Consider the following 25076-nt stretch of genomic DNA (forward strand, 5'->3'; position numbering starts at 1 on the left):
GAAGCATGGAAACCTAGATCACTCCTATGGAACTCTAGAGCACTCCAGGAAGCCTGGAACCCTAGATCACTCCTATGGAACCCTAGAGCACACAAGGGAGCATGGAACTCTAGAGTAGTCCAGGAAGCATGGAACCCTAGATCACTCCTATGGAACCCTAGAGCACCCAAGGAAGCATGGAACCCTAGAGTAGTCCAGGAAGCAAGCAAGCTTCGAGCTACCCTAGAAGCATGAAACCCAAGAGCAGTCCAGAAAACACAGGAGCCTAGATCTGCCTGGGAAACAAAGAACCCCAATGCAGACCATGAAGCATGGATCCTAGAGTGCTCCATGAAGCACTGAACCCTAGATATGTCCAGAAAGCATGGAACCCCAGAGCTGACCAGGACGCATGACTCACTAAAGGGGTCCAGGAAGAATGGAACTTACGGATTGAGGAAGCATGGATCATGGATCCCTGGAGCAGTCCGGCAGCATGGAATCCTAAAGCAGTCCAAGAAGCACGGAACACTAGAGCAGTTCATGAAACATGGAACCTTAGAGACGTCCAGGAAGCATGGAGCTCTACAGCAGCCCGGAAAGCCCGGGCCATAGAGCAGCCCAGGAAGCAAAGAACTGTCAGAAGCGGTCCCACCAGTGTGGAACCCTGTGGAACAGCCATGGCAGACAGATCTCTCTAGACTATTCAGAGCAGCACAGAACTCTTGTACTGCAGCGTGCAACACGAGGCAGTCGGTACCCCACGGAAGGGCAAGTCCAGTGGCATGAGGCTTCCTAGTGCAGCGGTGGCATGTAGAACTCTTTAGGGTATTGCTGGTAGCAAGGGACTATGTTGAGCAGCCCTGGCAGCGTGCAACTGCATATGCAGTAGCTGTGGAAGCATGGAACTATATCTAGAGCTGCCCTGGCAGCATGAAACTTTGCAGAGCAGCCCTAGCAGCGTGGAACTCTCAAGAGCATCCTTTGTTATCATGGAAGTATCTAGAGCTGCCCTGGCAGCATGGAACTATGAAGATCTGCCCTGGTAGCGTGGAACTCCCAAGAGCAGCCTTCGTTATGTTATGTTAAGTATGTTTGTATAGCGCATGGCTGCTCCAGCGCTTGCAGACAAGTCAACCAGAGGAGTGAGCAGGATTGGTAAGTTGAGCTAGAGAAGCTCGTGCTAGATGGAGGCGAACAGCCAGGTTTTAATTTTTTTCCGGAAGAGCCAATGGTCTTGCGTGGCGCCTGCCTCAAGGGGGATGGAATTCCATAGCGCAGGGGCCAGGAATTTGAAGGAATGTCCGCCTGCTCTGCTCTTGCGTACCCTAAAGGTGCGGGTGAGGTGAAGGTCCGCAGAACGAAGGGCACGTGTTGGGCCGTAGAAGGAGCAGAGACCCTGTAGTATTTGGGGGACCTGGCCATGTAGGATTTTGTGGGTTAGACAGAGTGTTTTAAATTGAATTCTCTGTTTCACCGGCAGCCAGTGAAGACGGCGAAGGATGTGTGAGGTGTGGCAGCGTTTGGATAGGGCAAAAAGAGTGCGAGCTGCTGCATTTTGAGCCCTTTTGAGTGTATTCGTGGTCGTCAGGTTAGCACCAGGCAATAGGCCGTTGCAGTAGTCCAAATGGGATAGGACCAAGGACTGGACTATTACTTGTCTGGTGGGCGGCTCGAAAAAGCCCAAAATGGGCTTAAGGGTGCATAGGCGTCCGAAACAGGTACCAGTCACCTTTTTTGTATGTGACTCAAAGGAGAGAGAGTTGTCCATTAGGACTCCCAGATTCTTGACTTCCTTCTTGGGAATTGGGGGAGGGCCCATCGTCGGGAGCCACCACTGGTCGCCCCATTTCTGTGAGTCCCGACCAATCAGGAGCAACGCTGTTTTCGAGGAGTTACGTTGGAGGCAGTTCTCCGTCATCCAGCGCGAGATGGCTATGACATCTTCCTGAAATTTTACCTGATCCGATATGGTGTTATTGGAAAAGGTAAAAATAAGCTGCGTGTCGTCAGCGTACAAGATCAACTTGATCCTGTGTTCTTTTGCTAGCAGGGCCAAGGGGCGAACATACACGTTAAACAGCATAGGGCTGAGGGCAGAGCCCTGGGGAACGCCGCATTTGAGAGGGAATTTGCTGGATGAATAAGGTGGGGCGTGAATCTGGAAGGAACGATCAGACAGAAAGGATGCGAACCACGCCAAAGCCTTGCCCCTGACCCCGATCTCCCCGAGACGTTTGAGTAAGATCTCGTGGGAGACCGTGTCGAACGCCGCACTCAGGTCGAGCAGGATCAAAGCCGAGGTGTGTCCAAGGTCCTGTGATGCCCTTAGTTGCTCTGTGACAACCAGGAGCGCAGACTCCGTGCTATGATTTGCCCGGAAGCCGTTCTGTGACTTGTCCAGGATCCCATGTGCTTCTGTTCAGGGTGGAGTTCACATGGGCCTCCATCACCTTGGCCAGGTACGGTAGGAGGGAGATGGGTCTGAAGTTTTCTGGCAGGGAGGGGTCCAGGGTGTTTTTTTTAACAGGGGGATGACCTTGGCATGTTTCCAGGATCTGGGGACTGTGGAAGACTGGAGGGATCTGTTAATCAGTTCACCGGCCACAAGCAGAATGGAGTCCTGGAATTGCCTGAAGGTATCAGGTTTGACAGGGTCATCGGGTGACCCAGACTTTACCTTTAATGCCAGGAGCTCGAGGTCTTTATTGGTCATGAGCGGGAGAGTTGGGAGGGAGTAACGGGAGTCCGGCTGGTCAGGGGGGTCGGGGGGTTGGCAGGGTAACGGGGAGGGTCCACTAGTATTCAGCAGTTTATAGATCCCCTCTACCTTATTAATAAACAAGCAGGCCAGATCTTCACATTGGGAGTTGGAAACTATAGTACTGTTGGTTCCCTCTGTTACTTTAGTCACATCTTTAATTAGTGAGAAGATGGTTTTGGATGGGTTGGGACTGATTTTAATCATGTTCGTATACATGGAACTATCAACAACAGCAAGAATTTCCCAAGAGCAGACGTGGGATCTTGGAACTTTCTATAACAGCCCTGGAGCAAGGAACTCCCAAGAGCAGCTCTGACAGCACAGAACAATCTAGATCAGCCCTGACAGCAAGGGATTCCAACAGCAAGGAGATATCTAGAGCAGCCCTGGTAGCATAGACTTATCGAGAACAGCCCTGGCAGCATAGACCTATCGAGAACAGCCCTGGCAGCATAGACCTATCGAGAACAGCTCTGGCATCAAGGCAATCTCAATTGTATGTAACTATCTACAGCCGCCCTGGCAGTGAGGGATTCCCAACAGCATGGAACTATCTAGAGCAGCATTGACAGCACAGAACTATAAAAAAACAGCACTGACAGCAAACAACTATCAAGAGAGGCCCTGGCAGCAAGGAGCTCCCAATAGTATGGAACTATCTAGAACAGCCCTGGCACAAAGCAACTCCCAATAGTATGGAACTATCTAGAGCAGCCCTGGCAGCAAGGGATAACCAACAGCAAGGAGCTATCTAGAGCAGCACTGGCAGCACAGAACTATCTAGAACAGGCCTGGCAGCAAGGAACTCCCAATAGTATGGATCTATCTAGAGCAGTCCTGGCAGCAAGAAACTCCCAATAGTATGGTACTATCTAGAGCAGCCCTGGCAGCAAGGAACTCCCAATAGAATGAAACTATCTAGAGCAGCCCTGGCAGCAAGGAACTCCCAATAGTATGGAAATATCTAGAACAGCCCTTGCAGCAAGGCACTCCCAATAGTATAGAACTATCTAGAGCAGCCCTGGGAGCAAGGAACTCCCAATAGTATGGAACTATCTGGAACAGCCCTGGCAGCAAGGTACTCCCAATAGTATGGAACAATCTAGAGCAGCTCTGGCAGGAAGGAGCTCCCAATAATATGGAACTATCTAGAGCAGCCCTGGCAGCAAGGAACTCCCAATAGTATGGAACTATATAGAACAGCCCTGGGCAGCAAGGAACTCCCAACCACATGGAACTATCTAGAGCAGCCCTGGCAGCAAGGGATTCCCAACAGCATGGAACTATCTAGAGCAGCATTGACAGCAAAGAACTATCTATAACAGCTCTGACTGCAAGGAACTATCAAGAGTGCCCTGGCAGCAAGGAGCTCCCAATAGTATGGAACTGTCTAGAGCAGCCCTGGCAGCAAGGAACTCCCAATAGTATAGAACTATCTAGAGCGGCAAGGAACTCCCAATAGTATGGAACTATCTAGAGCAGCCCTGGCAACAAGGGATTCCCAACATCATGGAACTATCTAGAGCAGCCCTGGCACCAAGGAACTCCGAATAGTATGGAACTATCTAGAACGGCCCTGGCAGCAAGGAACTTCCAATACTATGGAACTATCTAGAGCGGCAAGCAACTCCCAATAGTATGGAACTATCTAGAGCGGCCCTGGCAGCGAGGAACTCCCAATAGTATGGAACATGTAGAGCAGCCCTGGCAGCGAGGAACTCCCAATAGTATGGAACTATCTAGAGCAGCCCTGGCAGTGAGGAACTCCCAATAGTATGGAACTATCTAGAGTAGCCCTGACAGGAAGGAACTCCCAATAGTATGGAACTATCTAGAACAGCCCTGGCTGCAAGGAACTCCCAACAGCATGGAACTATCTAGAGCAGCCCTGGAAGCAAGGGATTCCCAACAGCATGGAACTATCTAGAGCAGCATTGACAGCACAGAACTATCTAAAGCAGCCCTGCCAGCAAGGAACTATCAAGAGAGGCCCTGGCAGCAAGGAGCTCACAATAGTATGGAACTATCTAGAGCAGCCCTGGCAACAAGGGATTCCCAACAGCAAGGAACTATCAAGAGAGGCCCTGGCAGCAAGGAGCTCACAATAGTATGGAACTATCTAGAGCAGCCCAGGCAGCAAGGAACTACCAATCGTATGGAACTATCTAGAACAGCCCTGGCAGCAAGGAACTCCCAACAGCATGGAACTATCTAGAGCAGCCCTGGCAGCAAGGGGTTCCAAACAGCATGGAACTATCTAAAGCAGCACTGGCAGCATAGACCTATCTAGAACAGCTCTGGCAGCAAGGAACTCCCAATAGTATGGAGCTATCGAGAACAGCCCTGACAGCAAGGAACTCCCAATAGTATGAAACTATCTAGAGCAGCCCTGGCAGCAAGGAACTCCCAATAGTATGGAAATATCTAGAGCAGCCCTTGCAGCAAGGAACTCCTAAGGGCAAGGAACTCCCAATAGTATAGAAATATCTATAGCAGCCCTTGCAGCAAGGAACTCCCAATAGTATGGAACTATCTGGAGCAGTCCCGGCAGCAAGAAACTCCCAATAGTATGGAACTATCTAGAGCAGCCCTGGCAGCAAGAGATAACCAACAGCAAGGAGTTATCGAGAGCAGCACTGGCAGCATAGACCTATCTAGAACAGCTCTGGCAGCAAGGAACTCCCAATAGTATGGAACTATCGAGATCAGCCCTGACAGCAAGGAACTCCCAATAGTATGAAACTATCTAGAGCAGCCCTGGCAGCAAGGAACTCCCAATAGTATGGAAATATTTAGAGCAGCCCTTGCAGCAAGGAACTCCCAATAGTATTGAAATATCTAGAGCAGCCCTTGCAGCAAGGAACTCCCAATAGTATGGAACTATCTGGAGCAGTCCCGGCAGCAAGGAACTCCCAATAGTATGGAACTATCTGGAACAGCCCTGGCAGCAAGGTACTCCCAATAGTATGGAACAATCTAGAGCAGCCCTGGCAGGAAGGAGCTCCCAATAATATGGAACTATCTAGAGCAGCCCTGGCAGCGAGGAACTCCTAATAGTATGGAACTATATAGAACAGACCTGGGCAGCAAGGGACTCCCAACCACATGGAACAATCTAGAGCAGCCCTGGCAGCAAGGGATTCCCAACAGCATGGAACTATCTAGAGCAGCATTGACAGCACAGAACTATCTATAACAGCTCTGACTGCAAGGAACTATCAAGAGTGCCCTGGCAGCAAGGAGATCCCAATAGTATGGAACTGTCTAGAGCAGCCCTGGCAGCAAGGAACTCCCAATAGTATGGAACTATCTAGAGTGGAAAGGGTCTCCCAATAGTATGGAACTATCAAGAGCAGCCCTGGCAGCAAGGGATTCCCAACAGCATGGAACTATCTAGAGCAGCCCTGGCATCAAGGAACTCCGAATAGTATGGAACTATCTAGAACGGCCCTGACAGCAAGGAACTCCCAATAGTATGAAACTATCTAGAGCAGCCCTGGCAGCAAGGAACTCCCAATAGTATGGAAATATTTAGAGCAGCCCTTGCAGCAAGGAACTCCCAATAGTATTGAAATATCTAGAGCAGCCCTTGCAGCAAGGAACTCCCAATAGTATGGAACTATCTGGAGCAGTCCCGGCAGCAAGGAACTCCCAATAGTATGGAACTATCTGGAACAGCCCTGGCAGCAAGGTACTCCCAATAGTATGGAACAATCTAGAGCAGCCCTGGCAGGAAGGAGCTCCCAATAATATGGAACTATCTAGAGCAGCCCTGGCAGCGAGGAACTCCTAATAGTATGGAACTATATAGAACAGACCTGGGCAGCAAGGAACTCCCAACCACATGGAACAATCTAGAGCAGCCCTGGCAGCAAGGGATTCCCAACAGCATGGAACTATCTAGAGCAGCATTGACAGCACAGAACTATCTATAACAGCTCTGACTGCAAGGAACTATCAAGAGTGCCCTGGCAGCAAGGAGCTCCCAATAGTATGGAACTGTCTAGAGCAGCCCTGGCAGCAAGGAACTCCCAATAGTATGGAACTATCTAGAGCGGAAAGGGTCTCCCAATAGTATGGAACTATCAAGAGCAGCCCTGGCAGCAAGGAATTCCCAACAGCATGAACTATCTAGAGCAGCCCTGGCATCAAGGAACTCCGAATAGTATGGATCTATCTAGAACGGCCCTGACAGCAAGGAACTCCCAATAGTATGAAACTATCTAGAGCAGCCCTGGCAGCAAGGAACTCCCAATAGTTTGGAAATATCTAGAGCAGCCCTTGCAGCAAGGAACTCCCAATAGTATAGAAATATCTAGAGCAGCCCTTGCAGCAAGGAACTCCCAATAGTTTGGAAATATCTAGAGCAGCCCTTGCAGCAAGGAACTCCCAATAGTATAGAAATATCTAGAGCAGCCCTGGCAGCAAGGAACTCCCAATAGTTTGGAAATATCTAGAGCAGCCCTTGCAGCAAGGAACTCCCAATAGTATAGAAATATCTAGAGCAGCCCTTGCAGCAAGGAACTCGCAATAGTATAGAACTATCTGGAGCAGTCCCGGCAGCAAGAAATTCCCAATAGTATGGAACTATCTAGAGCAGCCCTGGCAGCAAGAGATAACCAACAGCAAGGAGCTATTGAGAGCAGCACTGGCAGCATAGACCTATCTAGAACAGCTCTGGCAGCAAGGAACTCCCAATAGTATGGAACTATCGACAACAGCCCGGACAGCAAGGAACTCCCAATAGTATGAAACTATCTAGAGCAGCTCTGGCAGCAAGGAACTCCCAATAGTATGGAAATATCTAAAGCAGCCCTTGCAGCAAGGAACTCCCAATAGTATAGAAATATCTAGAGCAGCCCTTGCAGCAAGAAACTCCCAATAGTATGGAACTATCTAGAGCGGCCCTGGCAGCGAGGAACTCCCAATAGTATGGAACTATGTAGAGCAGCCCTGGCAGCGAGGAACTCCCAATAGTATGGAACTATGTAGAGCAGCCCTGGCAGCGAGGAACTCCCAATAGTATGGAACTATCTAGAGCAGCCCTGGAAGGAAGGAACTCCCAATAGTATGGAACTATCTAGAACAGCCCTGGCTGCAAGGAACTCCCAACAGCATGGAACTATCTAGAGCAGCCCTGGCAGCAAGGGATTCCCAATAGCTTGGAACTATCTAGAGCAGCATTGACAGCACATAACTATCTAGAACAGCCCTGACAGCAAGGAACTATCAAGAGAGGCCCTGGCACCAAGGAGCTCACAATAGTATGGAACTATCTTAAGCAGCCCTGGCAACAAGGGATTCCCAACAGCAAGGAACTATCAAGAGAGGCCCTGGCAGCAAGGAGCTCACAATAGTATGGAACTATCTAGAGCAGCCCTGGCAGCAAGGAACTCCCAATCGCATGGAACTATCTAGAGCAGCACTGGCAGCATAGACCTATCCAGAACAGCTCTGGCAGCAATGAACTCACAATAGTATGGAACTATCGAGAACAGCTCTGGCAGCAAGGAACTCCCAATAGTATGGAAGTATCGAAAACAGCCCTGGCCGCAAGGAACTCCCAATAGCATGGAACTATCTAGAGCAGGCCTGGCAGCAAGGAGCTCCCAATAGTATGGAACTATCTAGAGCGGAGAGGAACTCCCAATAGTATGGAACTATCTAGAGCGGCGCTGGAAGCGAGGAACTCCCAATAGTATAGAACTATCTAGAGCAGCCCTGGCAGTGAGGAACTCCCAATAGTATGGAACTATCTAGAGCATCCCTGGCAGCAAGGGATTCATAACAGCATGGAACTATCTAGAGCAGCATTGACAGCACAGAACTATCTAGAACAGCCCTGTCAGCAAGGAGCTCCCAATAGTATGGAACTATCTAGAGCAGCCCTGACAACAAGGGATTCCCAACAGCAAGGAGCTATCTAGAGCAGCACTGGCAGCAGAGACCTATCTAGAACAGGCCTGGCAGCAAGGAACTCCCAACGGTATGAAACTATCTAGAGCAGCCCTGGCAGCGGGGAACTCCCAATTGTATGGAACTATCTAGAGCAGCCCTGGCAGCAAGGAACTTCCAATAGTATGGAACTATCTAGAGCAGCCCTGGCAGGAAGGAACTCCCAATCGTATGGAACTATCAAGAACAGCCCAGGCAGCAGGGAACTCCCAAAAGTATGGAACTATCTAGAGCAGCCCTGGCAGCACGGGATTCCCAACAGGAAGGAGCTATCTAGAACATCACTGGCAGCAAAGACCTATCTAGAACAGCCCTGGAATCAAGGAACTCCCAATAGTATGGAACTATCTAGAGCAGCCCTGGCAGCAAGGAACTCCCAATCGTATGGAACTATCTAGAACAGCCCTGGCAGCAAGGAACTATCAAGAAAGACCCTGGCAGCAAGGAACTCCCAATAGTATGGTACTATCTAGAGAAGCCCTGGCAACAAGGGATTCCCAACAGCAAGGAACTGTCTAGAGCAGCACTGGCAGCAAGGAACTCCCAATAGTATGGAACTATCTAGAGCAGCCCTGGCAGGAAGGAACTCCAAATAGTATGGAACTGTCTAGAGCAGCCCTGGCAGCAAGGAACTCCCAATCGTATGGAACTATCATGAACAGCCCTGGCAGCAAGGAACTCCCAACAGCATGGAACTATCTAGAGCAGCCCTGGCAGCAAGGGGTTCCTAACAGCATGGAACAATCTAGAACAGCACTGGCAGCATAGACCGATCTAGAACAGCCCTGGCAGCAAGGAACTCACAATAGTATGGAACTATCGAGAACAGCCCTGACAGCAATGAACTCCCAATAGTATGGAACTATCGAGAACAGCCCTGGCAGCAAGGAACTCCCAATAGTATGGAACTATCTAGAGCAGCCCTGGCAGCAAGGAACTCCCAATAGTATGGAACTATCTAGAGCGGCAAGGAACTTCCAATAGTATGGAACTATCTAGAGCGGCCCTGGCAGCGAGAAACTCCCAATAGTATGGAACTATGTAGAGCAGCCCTGGCAGCGAGGAACTCCCAATAGTATGGAACTATCTAGAGCAGCCCTGGCAGCAAGGAACTCCCAATAGTATGGAACTATCTAGAACAGCCCTGGCAGCAAGGAACTCCCAACAGCATGGAACTATCTAGAGCAGCCCTGGCAGCAAGGGATTCCTAACAGCACGGAAATATCTAGAGCAGCATTGACAGCACAGAACTATCTAGAACTGCCCTGGCAGCAAGGAGCTCCCAATAGTATAGAACTATCTAGAGCAGTCCTGGCAACAAGGCATTCCCAACAGCAAGGAGCTATCTAGAGCAGTACTGGCAGCAAATACCTATCTAGAACATGCATGGCAGCAAGGAACTCCCAACAGTATGGAACTATCTAGAGCAGCCCTGGCAGCGGGGAACTCCCAATCGTATGGAACTATCTAGAGCAACCCTGGCAGGAAGGAACTCCCAATTGTATGGAACTATCTAGAACAGCCCTGGCAGCAAGGAACTACCAACAGCATAGAACTATCTAGAGCAGACCTGGCAGCAAGGGGGTTCCAACAGCATGGAACTATCTAGAGCAGCCCTGGCAGCAAGGAACCCCCAATAGTATGGAACTATCGAGAACAGCCCTGGCAGCAGGGAACTCCCAATAGTATGGAACAATCTAAAGCAGCCCCGGCAGCAAGGGATTCCCAACAGCAAGGAGCTATCTAGAGCAGCACTGGCAGCATAGACCTATCTAGAACAGCCCTGGCAGCAAGGAACTCCCAATAGTATGGAACTATCTAGAGCAGCCCTGGCAGCGAGGAAGTCTCAATAGTATGGAACTATCTAGAGCAGCCCTGGCAGCAAGGGATTCCCAACAGCAAGGAGCTATCTAGAGCAGCACTGGCAGCATAGACCTATCTAGAACAGCCCTGGCAGCAAGAAACTCCCAACAGTATGGAACTATCTAGAGCAGCCCTGGCAGCGGGGAACTCCCAATAGTATGGAACTATCTAGAGCAGCCCTGGCAGCGAGGAACTCCCAATAGTATGGAACTATCTAGAGCAGCCCTGGCAGGAAGGAACTCCCAACCGTATGGAACTATCTAGAACATCCCTGGCAGCAAGGAACTCCCAACAGCATGGAACTATCTAGAGCAGCCCTGGCAGCAAGAGGTTCCCAACAGCATGGAACTATCTAGAGCAGCCCTGGCAGCAAGGAACTCCCAATAATATGGAACTATCGAAAACAGCCCAGGCAGCAGGGAACTCCCAATAGTATGGAACTATCTAGAGCAGCCCCGGCAGCAAGGAACTACCAATAGTATGGAACTAACTAGAGCAGCCCTGGCAGCAAGGGATTCCCAACAGCAATGAGCTATCTAGAGCAGCACTGGCAGCGTAGACCTATCTAGAACAGCCCTGGCAGCAAGGAACTCCCAATAGTATGGAACTATCTAGAGCAGCCCTGGCAGCGAGGAACTCCCAATAGTATGGAACTATCTAGAGCAGCCCTGGCAGCAAGGAACTCCCAATAGTATGGAACTATCTAGAACAGCCCTGCAAGCAAGGGATTCCCAACAGCATGGAACTATCTAGAGCAGCATTGACAGCACAAAACTATCTAGAACAGCTCTGGCTGCAAATAACTATCAAGAGCGGCCCTGGCAGCAAGGAGCTCCCAATAGTATGGAACTGTCTAGAGCAGCCCTGGCAGCAAGGAACTCCCAATAGTATGGAACTATCTAGAGCAGCCCTGGCAGAGAGGAATTCCTAATAGTATGGAACTATCTAGAGCAGCCCTGGCAGCGAGGAACTCCTAATAGTATGGAACTATCTAGAGCAGCCCTGGCAGCATGGAACTATCTAGAGCAGCCCTGGCATCAAGGGTTCCCAACAGCATGGAGCTATCTAGAGCGGCATTGACAGCACTGAACTATCTAGAACAGCCCTTGCAGCACGGAACTATCAAGAGCGGCCCTGGCAGCAAGGAGCTCCCAATAGTATAGAATTATCTATAGTAGACCTGGAAGCATAGAAGTATGTAGAACAGCCCTGGCAGAATGGAACTATCTAGAATAACCCTGGCAGCAAGGAACTCTCAATAGTATGGATCTATCTTGAGCAGCTCTGGCAGCCCAGAACTCACAAGAGCAGCCTTGCAACTTGAGCACGTGCAGTGCCGGAAGCACACACCATTTCTGCCAACCCTCTGTACTGTTCACAGGCATGCACCTTCGCCACACCGTGCAGCTCTACATTTTCCACTAAATGCAACAAAAAAAGAAGTGTTTAAGGTCACCAGATGATACCATGTCACCTAGGACACATTGCACTAGTCTTCTGCTTTTATAAAATCATTATTTTCAGGAGTACTAGTTCAACTGCGTCAACTGAATTGCTCTAGGACTACAACTCCCAGGATGCACACGTTGGAAAAGAAAACTCAGAAGTGGGGAGCAGTGTCCTTGATCAAAAGGTGATATCTGGCAACCTTACTCTCAGTGGGAGCCTTAGGCCTGATCTGAGGAACTGAAGCCGAAAGCTGCACTTGGAATGCAGCCACATTGGGATGCTTCAGCACAACACCAGGAGGGTGGACAAGAGGCCCATTGAACCCTGATAATTGCTGTATTTTACTAGCCCAACAGCAGTCACAGGGGGCATCTCCCTTATTTTTAACAGAGCTCGCAGCATCCTTGCTACGCTACTGCATATAAGTGCAGAGAGGCGAGTACTGGCACTTCAATTTCTTTTAAAGCTTGGGGCATTATGAAAGGAGCACCGGCCACTGTCGGTAACCGTCCGGCAGACCCGCCATTTCCACTCCGGTGACTCTAACCTGCGCCTATGTTTAGGAATGCCAGGTGACCAGCCCTCAGCATATAAAATCAATCCTAAAGTGTTTCGTCATTCTCATTAACGGGGCCATCCAGTGAGTGATGTCACTATAGGTCTCGGAGCCCGAGCCGACATCTGCAAAGGACATCGCGGAGTGTATAATCTTGGTGATCGTTAGCGATGCAGAACTGGGTAAAGTCAATCTCACCTCTCCTTTGGATGAGCTGTTGACATAGATTCTTGAACTGCCTCAGTCAGGGGAGACCTCCTCTGGAAGAGGGTCAAAAATAGTATCTACTAAACATAAAATAACACTACAGTTTTCAAAATCGGTTGAAACAGATGTTTTCAGAACAGCATTGAAGAACTTTACCTTCCTCCCTTTACTTTTTTTGCTTCTTTCGACCCTATCAAATCTATTCCTGCAAAAAGCGCAGTGAAGAACCCTCCAGATAAATGTAGCGCTATCAAACGCTCACGGCACGGAAGCCCAGCCCACCTTCAGGTTAGATTCCTTACACTACAAGGCCATAAACAAAATGCCTAGCCAAAGTAGAAAAAAACCACTCTCAAAATGGAGGACACACATGGCCTACTGACAGCATCTAGCACCTGGAAACCCTGAAATTCTGAATGTTGCCGGCACTATACCAATCCTCTAAATGTTTAATAAAAATCTAGCACTCTGCAAGTAGTGAAGGACTCTACGCTCAACAGGTATCTCTTCGGGGAGCATTTTAAGGTTCACTTCTTTAGACACTCCAACAGGATCGAATAAACTCAGGAAGCAAATGTGGTCGTAGTGATACCCATTTCGATACTCCCGACTATAGTGAGTGTAAGGACATTTTATACACTTGTTCTGAAATTCTGCACTGCTCTCCCGCAACAACGGTCTAATGCACAGATCCATCTCACAAACATGTTCTTTTTCCCTTTCTGAGAGGGAGATACAATGTTAAGAGCTGTGTAGAATACAACAATGGAAATAGTGCAATAATATGTATTTTGCAATTGGATCCAAAATATTTTGTGGGAAGTTAATATATCGCCCTCAGGCACAGAAGTAGTTCTGATTGTGTCACTGGAGTGCAGCTTTCCGGAAATGAAACTCCTTCAGTCTAATAAATAAATATGCAATCTGTCTCTTTCCTTGTTTACCTTGCAATTTTGCTCACGGAGCTGACTTTCACTTTGTCTGGTGGCCACAGCCCTTGTAATGTCAAAACGGGGAACGGTTACCATAGTACATTAGAAGTGTATTTTCACTGTTCCAGCTGTGGTAAGAATAGTGCAGGCAGACTTTGAAATATCGGCCAAAATACCTCCTCCTGTATATTATAAAGATATTGCAAATCACCTTGGAGTCCGTGAACATTTAGAGAAATGAAACTGAAAGCAATTCCTTTCTAAACTCATGAAACTCTGAGGGGATTTCAACATCCTTTTAATAAACGTTAGAGAGTGTTTTATTCCTTATACTACTTGGCCATTCCATCAACCTTTCCACAAACCTCTAAAATTCTTGTTGGACTACACCATTCAGAAGAAAGTGATAGTGAGGTGTAGTTACGAAGAATAGAAGAGAAATCCATAGTGCAAATTTAAACACACCAAAAGCGGTAGGTAAATTCCTGCAAAAACATGTTTGAATCAGTTTAATGTACATTAGATTTTTAAAAGGCTTTAGCTCAGAATGAGAGGAATCACACAGTGTTTCTTCCTTTCCTGTAATGAACTTTGTGCAAACAATAAACGTTGCCATAATCTCTTCGTTATGCTGATCACTGTTCAATTTAGAAAAACAGATCAGAACAATAAAAAGCCCGTTTTCGTTTTCATGGTTTAAACTGCAGCTGCAGTGATGCTCTGTGACCTACTTTACACCTTGGCTGCTGGCCGCAGGCATTATGAAGTCACAACTTAACTGTAATAAACTATTGGTGTGAGCAGCTGTCGTATTACAGGAGATTAGACACCTCGCAACTCGACTGTAATAAGGACATTAGAAGCGGGTTGCATACTGGGAATGCAGACTTCCATGTATTGCAAAGATTTCGCTGGCTTCTGGAAATGACAAAAACAGCAAGCACTTCACGTTTGCAGGAATATACAGCGCCTCGATGCAAGAACTCGCCTAATTAGCGTTTAGCAACACAAAAAGTTGGTTCAACATACAGTCCCAACACCTGATATGCCATTTCCTTCCACGTCACCTTAAGTCCAGGAACTGAGTTCGGTCACTGCCAAGTTTCTTGACACAGAGTTTTCAGAAAAAGTTCTCAAATCACACAGCGCGCGCATGTGGCTTACCTTCTGCGCTGACACGTGAGCAGCAGCCGCACAGAAGGAACAGCACGGCTAGCAGCCTCTGAACAGCCATTGTGGCAGGTGGCAGAGCGCTTCGAAGACAGCCGAGCTCCGACTCACCACGTCGGTATATCCTCGACAGGAGGATGTGTGCGTCGTTGTGGGCGTGGGTCAATCCCAGGCTGCTGCAACTGGGAGGAATGCGCCTTTCCACCTGTTAAAACGTGCCGTCCACTGGCCACCGCGACTCCTACTGGTGGGAAAGGGGGAAAAGCGCCAAGCTGCTTCTGACAGCGGATAAATGTGTGCTTTATGCCTAATGCAACATCGACTCATTGGGGCACAGCGGCCCCCGGTGGCGGAAGAGAGGAACATTCACGCCTGCTGCTGACCTGAGACTACAGGAATGTCTGTGCTTTCAGAGAGGGAAAAAACCCAACCTTCTGTGACGAGAAGGAATGTCTGCTTTCCACCTGTAACCGTGTAACCTATAACACGTCACCTTCATGTCAGACGTCGTGTAAGGACGACTGGAGAATACCTCAAGGGGCTCTGAATGGTGAACTCAGATAACACCCTATAAAATATTATTTTGTTTTCTCTTTTTTATATATTTTGAATCGCTCTTATGCCCACAGTTCTTTTTTTTCCTGCTATCACCCTATAAACTATTTTTTTGCCTTTTTAATTTTTTTTAATTGCTCTTATGATCGCAGTTTTTCCCCCTGCTATTTAACACACACCTATCATGCCAGTTAGTTTAGGACTATACTGCATTTCCTTAATACAATGTCATATTTGACATGTAAAATACAATGCAAATCAGCAGTGGTTTGTCATCGCCCGTATTTTTTAGGTAAACCCATGACATATTCCGTCAGAATGTGTTAAAGGCACTTCCTAAATCCACAAATTGTGTGCACACACACCTTCTAAAGTCAAGGAGACAAAATAACAACAAAAATACGTGCACATTTATATTTATTTACTCCCTCGAGTGGTTGAAATTTTCATTTTTTTTCCTTCAAAGTTTTTCCAAGTCTACATATATAAATCTGTAACAGTTTCTTGTGGAAATCTGTGACAGTCTCAAGTTTCCACAGGAACAGTTTTGGGAATTCTGAATTACAAACTTGCACAGGTAGTTGGCGCACAGAGTTGTAGAGAGTGTGCAAGTGAACACATGAAAATGCCCTCATATTACTGGAGTGCACTTTCTTCCACAAGGAAACTAGTTTCCCTCTTAAGAAACTCCTTTCCTTACACCCCACCAATTTTGAGTGTCTTCCTCTCTCCATTACCCCACTCTGGAAATGGATTTACTCCTCCCTCTGACTTGACAAGAGAAAACGTCTGACTCTTTTCAGCGTGGGAATGTTTTTGTGGAGAAGTTATCCATGTTTGCATCTCTTTACGAATGTAAATTCACCTTTTAAGAATTAAAAAAAGTAAATGTACATTCATAAGTCAGGTTGAACGTGCATGTGCAAATCATTTTTGTAAATGAAGCTGAATGTATTTTGCTGCTGTCTAGAAGAAGATCAAACTTTGAACTGCAATAAACTGTCCCCACAAATTCACAGCTCAACTAATGCTTTGTGATGATTATTAGTCATTTATATGTGATTTACGATGAATTGTTCTCAGATCTTTGCATGGATGCCTTGATTTTCAAAAGAACTGCAGCACATAAGAATACTCCTATAATTGTTTTTTTTAATTTTTTTTACAGATGGGATAATTATTGCTTGTGCCTTAGAGTGATAACACCCCTACAGCGCTAATAGCAGCATTTTTCCAATTTACAATAGAACATCAGGAAGTGTCATTAAGCAGTCTCAGGGCAAGCAGCTTTAATCAAGATTTGCAAATTCAATGCGACAATATGTTGTATAATTAATATTAAGAAGGTCAGTTGTTAACAAACACATCCTTTTTTGTATAAGGGAATTTTCTCGCTAAACATGGGATTTTGTAGGATTTTGTTCCCCCCACAAAACTGACCTTTTTGGGATTGTTTTCTCATCTTTAGAAACCCCTGTAAAACTCCAAAAAAAGCCTCAAAGCTTTAAAAAGAAAAATTCAAGGTTTGCAAATATGGATTTTCACAACTGTGCCCAGGGTTCTATCAATTAAGACACAACTCCCTGTGACTGCAGATTACTATGTGATCTATGAAACTGTACAAAGTTTGCCTTTACTCTTCCAACCAGAATACTGCATCATACATTATTGTATTTAATTCTGGAGCACAAATGTATTGAAAATCAGAGACCAACTAGTATAAACAAACCTGGACAGTTTATTTGCAATATAATTGGACAGACTGATAAGTGCTACTGTAGGTAAAGAGGGACTACTTCGTCCATAATCGTAATGCGCTTTACGTGTGGGATCTTCGGTTAAAGCGTAAGTCTCCTCCATCGCTGACGTTTCGTAGGGAAGGGCGATAGCTTTGGTGTTCAGAGTGGAACCGACTCTCTTGCTTATCCCTGTGGTGTTGGCGAGTCCTTCCTTTAGGGGACCCCCAAGATTGCATTGAAAATTGCTGTACATCACCCAAATATTTTGACTCTTTTTTCCTCAGTTCCTTATCCCTGTTGTCATACTTGTCCATTATCCCAGATCTTTGCAAATATTGCCTGACTTTGTAGCCTCGATACAGCGCCTGGATTCTGGTGGCTGCAGTATGCTGCTGTCTTAGCTTAATCCGACTCGGTGGGCTTTTCCAAGCACAATCGACGGAGGAGGTTTTGTGTCTTTCTTTTTGGAACCTATTCCCAGTCTTGAATACCCACTTGTCGGTCATTTCATTGGCTATGGAGTTGTCGTTAGAGATACTTTCAGCTCCCGGAGAGGGTTCCCTTGGACCCCTGAAAGTAGAATATTCCAAATCTGAGTGTGTTGTATGTGTTGCCATTCTGTGTCCCTGAATTTCATGCTTATGAGTATTACCGCACCCCGCGTCTTTTTTTTTCCCCTTGCCTCCTGTGTAAGGAAATTCAGCAGCAGGTGTCCTCCTGCTTGGTATTTCCATATCTTTGCTACATTGCAGGTCTTGTTCGCAATCTCTACTAGCACAACGTGCCCTTTGATTCTGTGTGTTAAACTTTTTCCAGGTCCCATAGCCTTCTTCGGGGGGTGGATTTAATACATGCTGGAAAGTTTGTCTGAACGGTGGCTCGGCCGTGCTTGATTCAGGCTGCTGTCGGCCATCTTGTCTTCGGCTAGAGTTGGATTGGTTTTGGCCTAGATCCAGTGATGATTCATGGCCATTGCTACATCCAGTGTTTCTCTTGCAACTGTCTGAGCTGCATGGAAGCACTGGGGGCTTATGCGCTATTTCACGTACATGAAGCTCATCTCGGTCCTCTCTTCTGTTGTGCCGCATTGAGTGTTTCATCGCGTTGGCTTTGTCCTTTGGGTTGCCAGTATGACTCTGACCTATAACTTTTCCTGAGTATGTTTCAGGGTTTAAACTCATCACAAATGGCTTAGACTGATGTGGTTTGCTGTCATTCAAGGGCTTGGATTTCTCTCTTGCTTTGCAAAGTGAACACCCATGAGAACAGTTGCAGTTAGCTTGTTTATTACCCATGTTGATGGTGTTCGGCGTTTTGGGGCAATCAGGCTCCTGTCGGTACGGCAAATTCTTCTCCTGCTCATGCTGTCTGCTGTTGCAAAAGGCATCTCTCCCCTTGAAGCTTGAAGGATTTGAAGAGTGTTCAGACATAGTGTGTCTCCTATACCCTGGAGGACTGAAAGCAGTCCCAGCTGGCTTCTGCTCTGCGTTAATATTTAGGGCTTTGTCCTGCTCATTTGGTTGACGCTCATATAAGTTCTTTCTCCTATCTCTTGCTCTATGGGTCTGTTTTGCCTGAAAGTCAAGCATAAGCCTTCTCCGAAAAGTGTCGGGGCTATATGCAGGCCCAGGGACTTTATAGTCACGTTTGCTTGACATAGAGATGTCTTTTCCAGCTTTGGCAGCATTACATAAGGTCTTCCCTGGTCCTCTGTCCAGCTTCGAGTTAGGAGACTTGCCCCGTGCAGTAGCTCTGCGGCAAGAGAAAGGGATGGACAAAGGCATTGGGGGAATATAAGGTCTTCCACAAACCTGGTTTGTGGCAGGAGCTCCCATTGTGTTAGTTATATATGTTTCCATCTTTTCAAACTTGTATAGGGGCCGCGCTTGCCCTTGTCTGGCAACACAAGGATTTTGACAACATGTGTCGGCTTTTTCTGACTCCTCGGTTGAGTCTGCAGGTGAAAATGTGCTCAAGACCGGTCCCTGACCCACACCCTCGAGGACATTTCCTCTGGTTTGCTGTTGTTGGGACTGAGGTTTTCTGATGTTCATTCCATAGTAGGGACTCGTAAAGGAATTCGCAGGCTGGTGTGGGAAGTCGCCACTCCATGCAGGTGTTGCAGTTTTAGACGATTTTGATTTATTGTTGTTAAAGCTATCAATGGATCCTGTCGAATAATTTTGTGAGGAGTCATCCGAGCTAGACATGGCAGCAAACTTGAGATTTCTAGGTGGTTCCCTCAAAGTATACCGAGCACTGTTGTTTGTCTGCGTGACGGGAGAGGCTTGATATAGGTTCTCAAAAGACTTCTTTGTTTTGTTTCCTCTGAACCATTTCTGAATGATGGTGGCAGCTTGATTCTTCTCTGAGAGCTCAGTTGGTGACTTAGGTTCATTATGTTGGCTTTGAAAGGCATGGGGAGATGTGTGTTGGTTAAATACGCATTGTTGCAAAAACTCGCGCCACTCGTTTTTTATCTGGGCAGCACGCAACTCCGGGGCACGCAGTTCATTCCGGGCTTGGTTGCCTCTACAGTTAAATTGGGGCGAAGTGGATGCTTGGTAGTCATCAGAAAGATTTTTTCGAGTGATATAACCTCTCCAGGCAGCTTGTATATTGGTTGCAGCATCATACTCTCTACAGAGTTGTTGTCGGGCGGCGTAACCTCGCCAGTGGGATTGGATCAATGTTGCAGCGTCGTCCCTGATCATGTCAGTCTTGTTTTGAAAGTCCTCTCCATAAAAGGTTTTCGATTGAGGTTGGAAGTTACCAAATGGGCTTCTGAACTGTGCTGACATATTGCAACCTTTTGGGGATTTGATGCTGGCTAGACCTGGGAAAAACTTGTTGCTGTTCTTTAAGTATTCTTCAAGTACTCTGCACGAGTGTGCCCTAAAAGTTAAAGAAATGGTCAGCTATGAAAAGGCAGGACTTTGAATCACAAAATAAATCTAAACAAAACAATCTAAGTACACATTTTCCTATTACAAATTACCAAAAGAATCACTTGAAAGTAATTTACAAAAGAAAAACAGGATTGTCAACAGGGAGGGATCACATCTCAAAATAAAATACTGCACTGCGCTATTTCCTTTCTCTTCTAAATCTCTTCTCCATTGACGCCTACTTCTGCACAACTGTTTTCTTCACTTAGTATCACTTGTTTAAAGGGATTTCACTACCAATAACATATCCAAGGAAGTGTGTATTGAATGAGAGAATCACATATTCCTTTCGATAAGGGCCACTTTTGCTTAGTGAGTATATGTGCTGACATCCTTGGTCTTAACGCATGAAGTGTTGTCCTAACACCATTTTTAATGAAGCTCATGGAAGGTTTTTTTTTGCCGCCAATTATATGCCCTTTTATGGGGAAGTGGCCCTATAGCAGTTGGCCCTTGGCAACCAGAAAATGTATGATTATGCAGACTTAGGTTATCCAGTTGTGTGGCTCTCGCTGATTTTAACTGATGCAACTACTAGACGTACAATATTAGTGCAAGAACGTATGATGTCAGACACAATTGATCTATGGAAAGCTTTGTCTTCAAACTTGTAAAAGAAACAATATTAAGAAACAAAGCAGAACCCTGGTGAATTCCTAGAATTTATTTGAAAAAAATGTTTTGCATGAATTTATTCCACATTTAAGATATTGACTGTAGAATGTATTCATTTTCTCGCTCTTTATACGATGGCTTGACAGTACATTTAAATAAATCGTTGAGACTATATTCTCAAATAAGGAGCTGCAAAACCTAGCCATAACCCCAGGGAGTGCCAAGGGAGATAACTGAAATGTTTGAATATTATATTCCTTAGGATTTATCAATTTTTGATCCAATTGTTTCTGTTCATTAAAAGGACAGCTGGTCACCAAAAATGTCAGACCATCTAATCTGCAGATTTAAAACCCGTAACACAAGGAACCACATGTCTTGAAAGAGCCTGGGATATATAACTAAATACAGGTAAATTGCTTTTACTCAAACTTACTAACTGGTTGTACAAACTGAGAGCTGGTGTGTATGCTCAGCATAAGAATTCTATAAATGTATAGGTACTTTTCACTATTGTCAATACTACTAAAAAGCCTTGTATCGCTCTATAAATGTCAGTATGTCACTTGTATAATGGAAACCTAGATACAAAGCAACAGAGTGCCTTACGCAAACAAGGATTATCAGTAGGTAATGCGGAGTAAGGGAAAGAGAGTTGTCTAATATGCTCTGCGGCAGAGGATACCCTGGGGCACTCTACAATTCATTAATGCAGATACTGATTGATATGTTGTTGAGGTTAGCTCTTTCATCGAAGCTCGCCAATGGTGCGCCCTGCTCCCAGTTTTTCTGTGTCTGGGTTGGACTTCGTAATGATGCATTGGTGGCAACTTTCAGAAAGAGGCATATATGTCCTTCCAGCTGGGACATAAAAATGGTAGAATACACTCTAGGGGCAAGTTGCCCATCAAACGAGCATGCACGCCACTCTGTGGCTGCATCGAACGCTTGTTATGGGAACTTAAACCTTTTTTGAAAGAAGTAGTATATGCTGAACGTTTACCGGCTAAAATGGAGAATTGAGGCAAGGTTGCCTGGTCATGAAGGAGGTAATAATGCATGCTAATAATTGTCAGTGATCTATTGCCCTTTTTAGTAGATATATGTGCATCAACGAATCCAAGTGTCTTGGGAAGAGCTACCCGTTGTATTAGTAAGTGGCATGATGAGCAGGCTGTTGTGCATGTGGTTGAGGAATTAGCTAAGATGGAGGCCAACCCATTTAGAAATCTCTCCAGAGTGGAAAAGGAGGCACTGGAACAACTAAAACAAAACACTGACTTGATTATTAAACCAGCGGACAAGAGAGGAGCCATAGTCATCCAGACCACGATAACCCATGAGAAAGAGTGCCTAAGGTTCCTATTGGACAGAAGGAACTACAGCATCCTGGCTCGGGACCCAACACCGGAAATAAGAAAAGAAATAGCCACCTTAGTGGAAGATCCAGTAAACAATGACTGGATTTCAGAAAAGGAAGGACACTTCCTTTGTAAGGATAACACTGTTATCCCATATTTCTATACATTGTCCAAAGTATATAAACCCACTAGGGAGAACAACAATATCTGGTATTGGTTCAAAACTTGAACCAATATCAACATTTTGTGACTTCTTCTTTAAGCCGCTGGTACAAAAAATGGTGGCAACTTGCAGGACACAATAGATTTACTGAATCTCGTAAAAGACATGGAATTTGACTCTACAAAAGAATTTCAGGTAGGCTTGGACATCAAATCTCTCTATACAAATATCCCTCAAAGGGAAACACTGCGGGTGGTAGAGGATTTACTGTATGCACAGGAATGGACATACGGTACTCAGAGATCACTCATACTGAACCTAGCAGAAATAGCACTGACCAAAAACGTTTTTGAATTTCAGGGTACCATCTACCTGCAAACCCATGGGACATCCATGGGGAGCGCTTTCACCTGAGCCTTGCCGGACTGCATGTGGCAGCCTTTAAACAGGAATACATCTTTGCCCATGATAGCCCCTGGGAGGATTAGATAAAACTCTGGCGCCGGTTCATAGATGATGTTCTGCTGATTTGGAAAGAAGATGAGTAATCGATCAATAATTTCCTACACTGGCTGAATAATCCTAACCCCTTACTACACTTTACATCTATTATCACACAAACCAAAGTACTGTTTTTAGATTTGGTGATTGTAACAAGGGAAGGAAAACCGACTGCGCAGGTTTTTTATACACCTACGGACAGAAATGGCCTCCTATTATTCAATAGTTTCCACCCAAATCTTTGAGGGAGAATCTCTCGGTGGGACAGTTTCTCCAGTTACGGAGGAACTGCTCAGACATAAGAGGCTTTAGAAAGGAAACCACAGGACTTTCTGACAATCTCCATAAGAGCGATTATCCAGGCAGAGTGATAAAGAACTCCGAAGAGAGCATTCAATTGTAATAGGGATGACCTTTTAGAAAACATGAAAAAAACGGAGGCCACAAATACGATCTACATTACTACGTTTAAAACGTCATCAAATAGTATAAAACACATTATAATAAATAACTGGCGCATTTTGAAATCCAATGGCCTTAATCCTTGCAAACCATTGTTCTCTTTCAAGAGGAGTGCGAACATGAGGGATCTGTTAGTACACACCAGACCCTGTCAGGAGACACAAGGGAAACTACAGAGACTCTGGGACCTTCCACCAGTATCTGGCCACACTAGATGTGGCTTTTGTGCTGTTTGCAACCTTACCAAGTACACCAAAAATATTGCCGTAGGTCTGAAATATCCATGGGTGCAGACGAAGCACACAAATTGCAACTCGGAAAATTTAATGATTAAATGTCCTTGTGGATTGTTATACATAGGGATGACAATACGAAAAATAAAAATACAGATTATGGAGCCTAGGAGCAACATCATATGTCTGAAAGCCATGACGAAAAGCTTATAGCACGACACGGAGGCCAACATTATGCAATAAATCCTTTATTGCCACCACTCAGCAGCAAGAGGAAACACAACATATTCTTAGAATAAAAAATATAGAACTCCTAAGAAAATTCCAATCACAACAAAACTCCTTTACTCCATGGACTCTTCCTTCTTTTATTGCTGCTGCTCAAAGAGATAAGTATAATTTTATACACTGTTCTGTTAAATTATTTTAAAAGATTTAAAAGGAAGGGTTTGGATAAATGGGAGGTTTATTTAAAGAAATATGATATTATGAGAAGGTGAAACTACGCTTTAAAGGATATGTTTAATAAAAAAAATGGTTATAAGAGAAAGAAGAATTTAAATTTTAAAAGGAGCAAATGCCTTTAATGTGAGATAATTTCAATGTTTTTAAAAATGATTAGATCTGAATATTAATGTTATTTCGTAAACATGATTCAATATGTTTGTGGCCGTATATTTTAGAGTTTAATGTTGCATATGTTAAAAGAAATTCCGTAGGGAGCGATTATATGATATAATTTTGAAAAATGAAGGTTTTTCATAGTATCAAAACTTAGTTTATTTAACAGGCTCGAGCGCATTTTGATTTAATGCGCGGAGAGCTCGAGCGCTTACCGTTAAGTTGTGGAAGCGTGTGAGATGTAGGAGCTCGAACGTGTAGACGCCTCGAGGAGAGTTGTGCACGTAATAAAGCGTACTCCTGCGTCAATGAAAATTGGGCTTTTGAGGCCTTTGTATTTTCGGCGTTGCTAAGTAACGAGGTAGAAGATGCCTCGAGCCGAGTTGCGCACATGTAAATGCGTAACTTTTTTACAGGCACGCCATTGAAGTTTGGGCTTTAGAGGCATTTGTAGTTGCGGCGTTGCTAGGTAACTAGGAATTTCTGGAGCAACGGTGGTTTTTCTGTTTTAGTCAAAACTGATTAATATTTAGGTGTGAGAGGATCGTTATGTTAGCGAGGCGAACTTAAAACGGATTGTGTTGTGTGTTAGGACAATAGTTATATTTTTGAGAGTTTTAAGCTTTAATAAATTGAGCAAAATGGAGCAAGGTGAAGTTTCAATGGATGATAGGATTAATAAGGCTATAGAAAAGATTACAACAGAAGTTTCTTTACGCATGGAAAAGAAATTAGAAATGATGGCTGTTTCAAAGGCAGGTGGACACGAGGAAAAACGTTTTTATTCAGCACAAGAAAATGATTCTGCGCAGAGATTGGGTAAAAAGGCTTCAAGGAAAAGAAAACATGTTTCTAAAAGAGAGGAACATGGGAAGAAGTCTAAAACTTCATATGCTGAACATGTCTGCTGTTCAGACAGGCAAAAAGAGATTGCCACGGGCAATAAAGAGGGGCATGTAAGAGGCCCAAGAGATGAAAAAGAAAAAAATGTGTGTAGGCACAA

General features: G+C 45.5%; 2 protein-coding genes across 3 annotated transcripts in view; both read right to left on the minus strand.

Annotated features, from left to right (window-relative positions):
* CIST1 (colon, intestine and stomach enriched 1) overlaps positions 1–15141 on the minus strand; it is a 106925-nt gene extending 91784 nt beyond the window's left edge. The window contains exon 1 of one of the 2 annotated variants that reach the window (XM_086947003.1): positions 14870–15141. In XM_086947003.1, the coding sequence (XP_086803129.1) occupies positions 14870–14939 (70 nt within the window). In that variant the 5' untranslated portion in view covers positions 14940–15141. The remainder of the gene's footprint in view (positions 1–14869) is intronic. The other variant, XM_086947002.1, reaches the window with a different exon arrangement.
* A 2015-nt stretch (positions 15142–17156) lies between these two features.
* Positions 17157–25076, minus strand: part of IQCN (IQ motif containing N) — a 133188-nt gene continuing 125268 nt past the window's right edge. The window contains exon 18 of the mRNA XM_086946331.1: positions 17157–20064. Within this exon, the coding sequence (XP_086802457.1) occupies positions 17250–20064 (2815 nt within the window). The 3' untranslated portion in view covers positions 17157–17249. The remainder of the gene's footprint in view (positions 20065–25076) is intronic.

This window comes from Lissotriton vulgaris, chromosome 12 (assembly GCF_964263255.1).
Source record: "Lissotriton vulgaris chromosome 12, aLisVul1.2, whole genome shotgun sequence".
NCBI lineage: Eukaryota > Metazoa > Chordata > Amphibia > Caudata > Salamandridae > Lissotriton > Lissotriton vulgaris.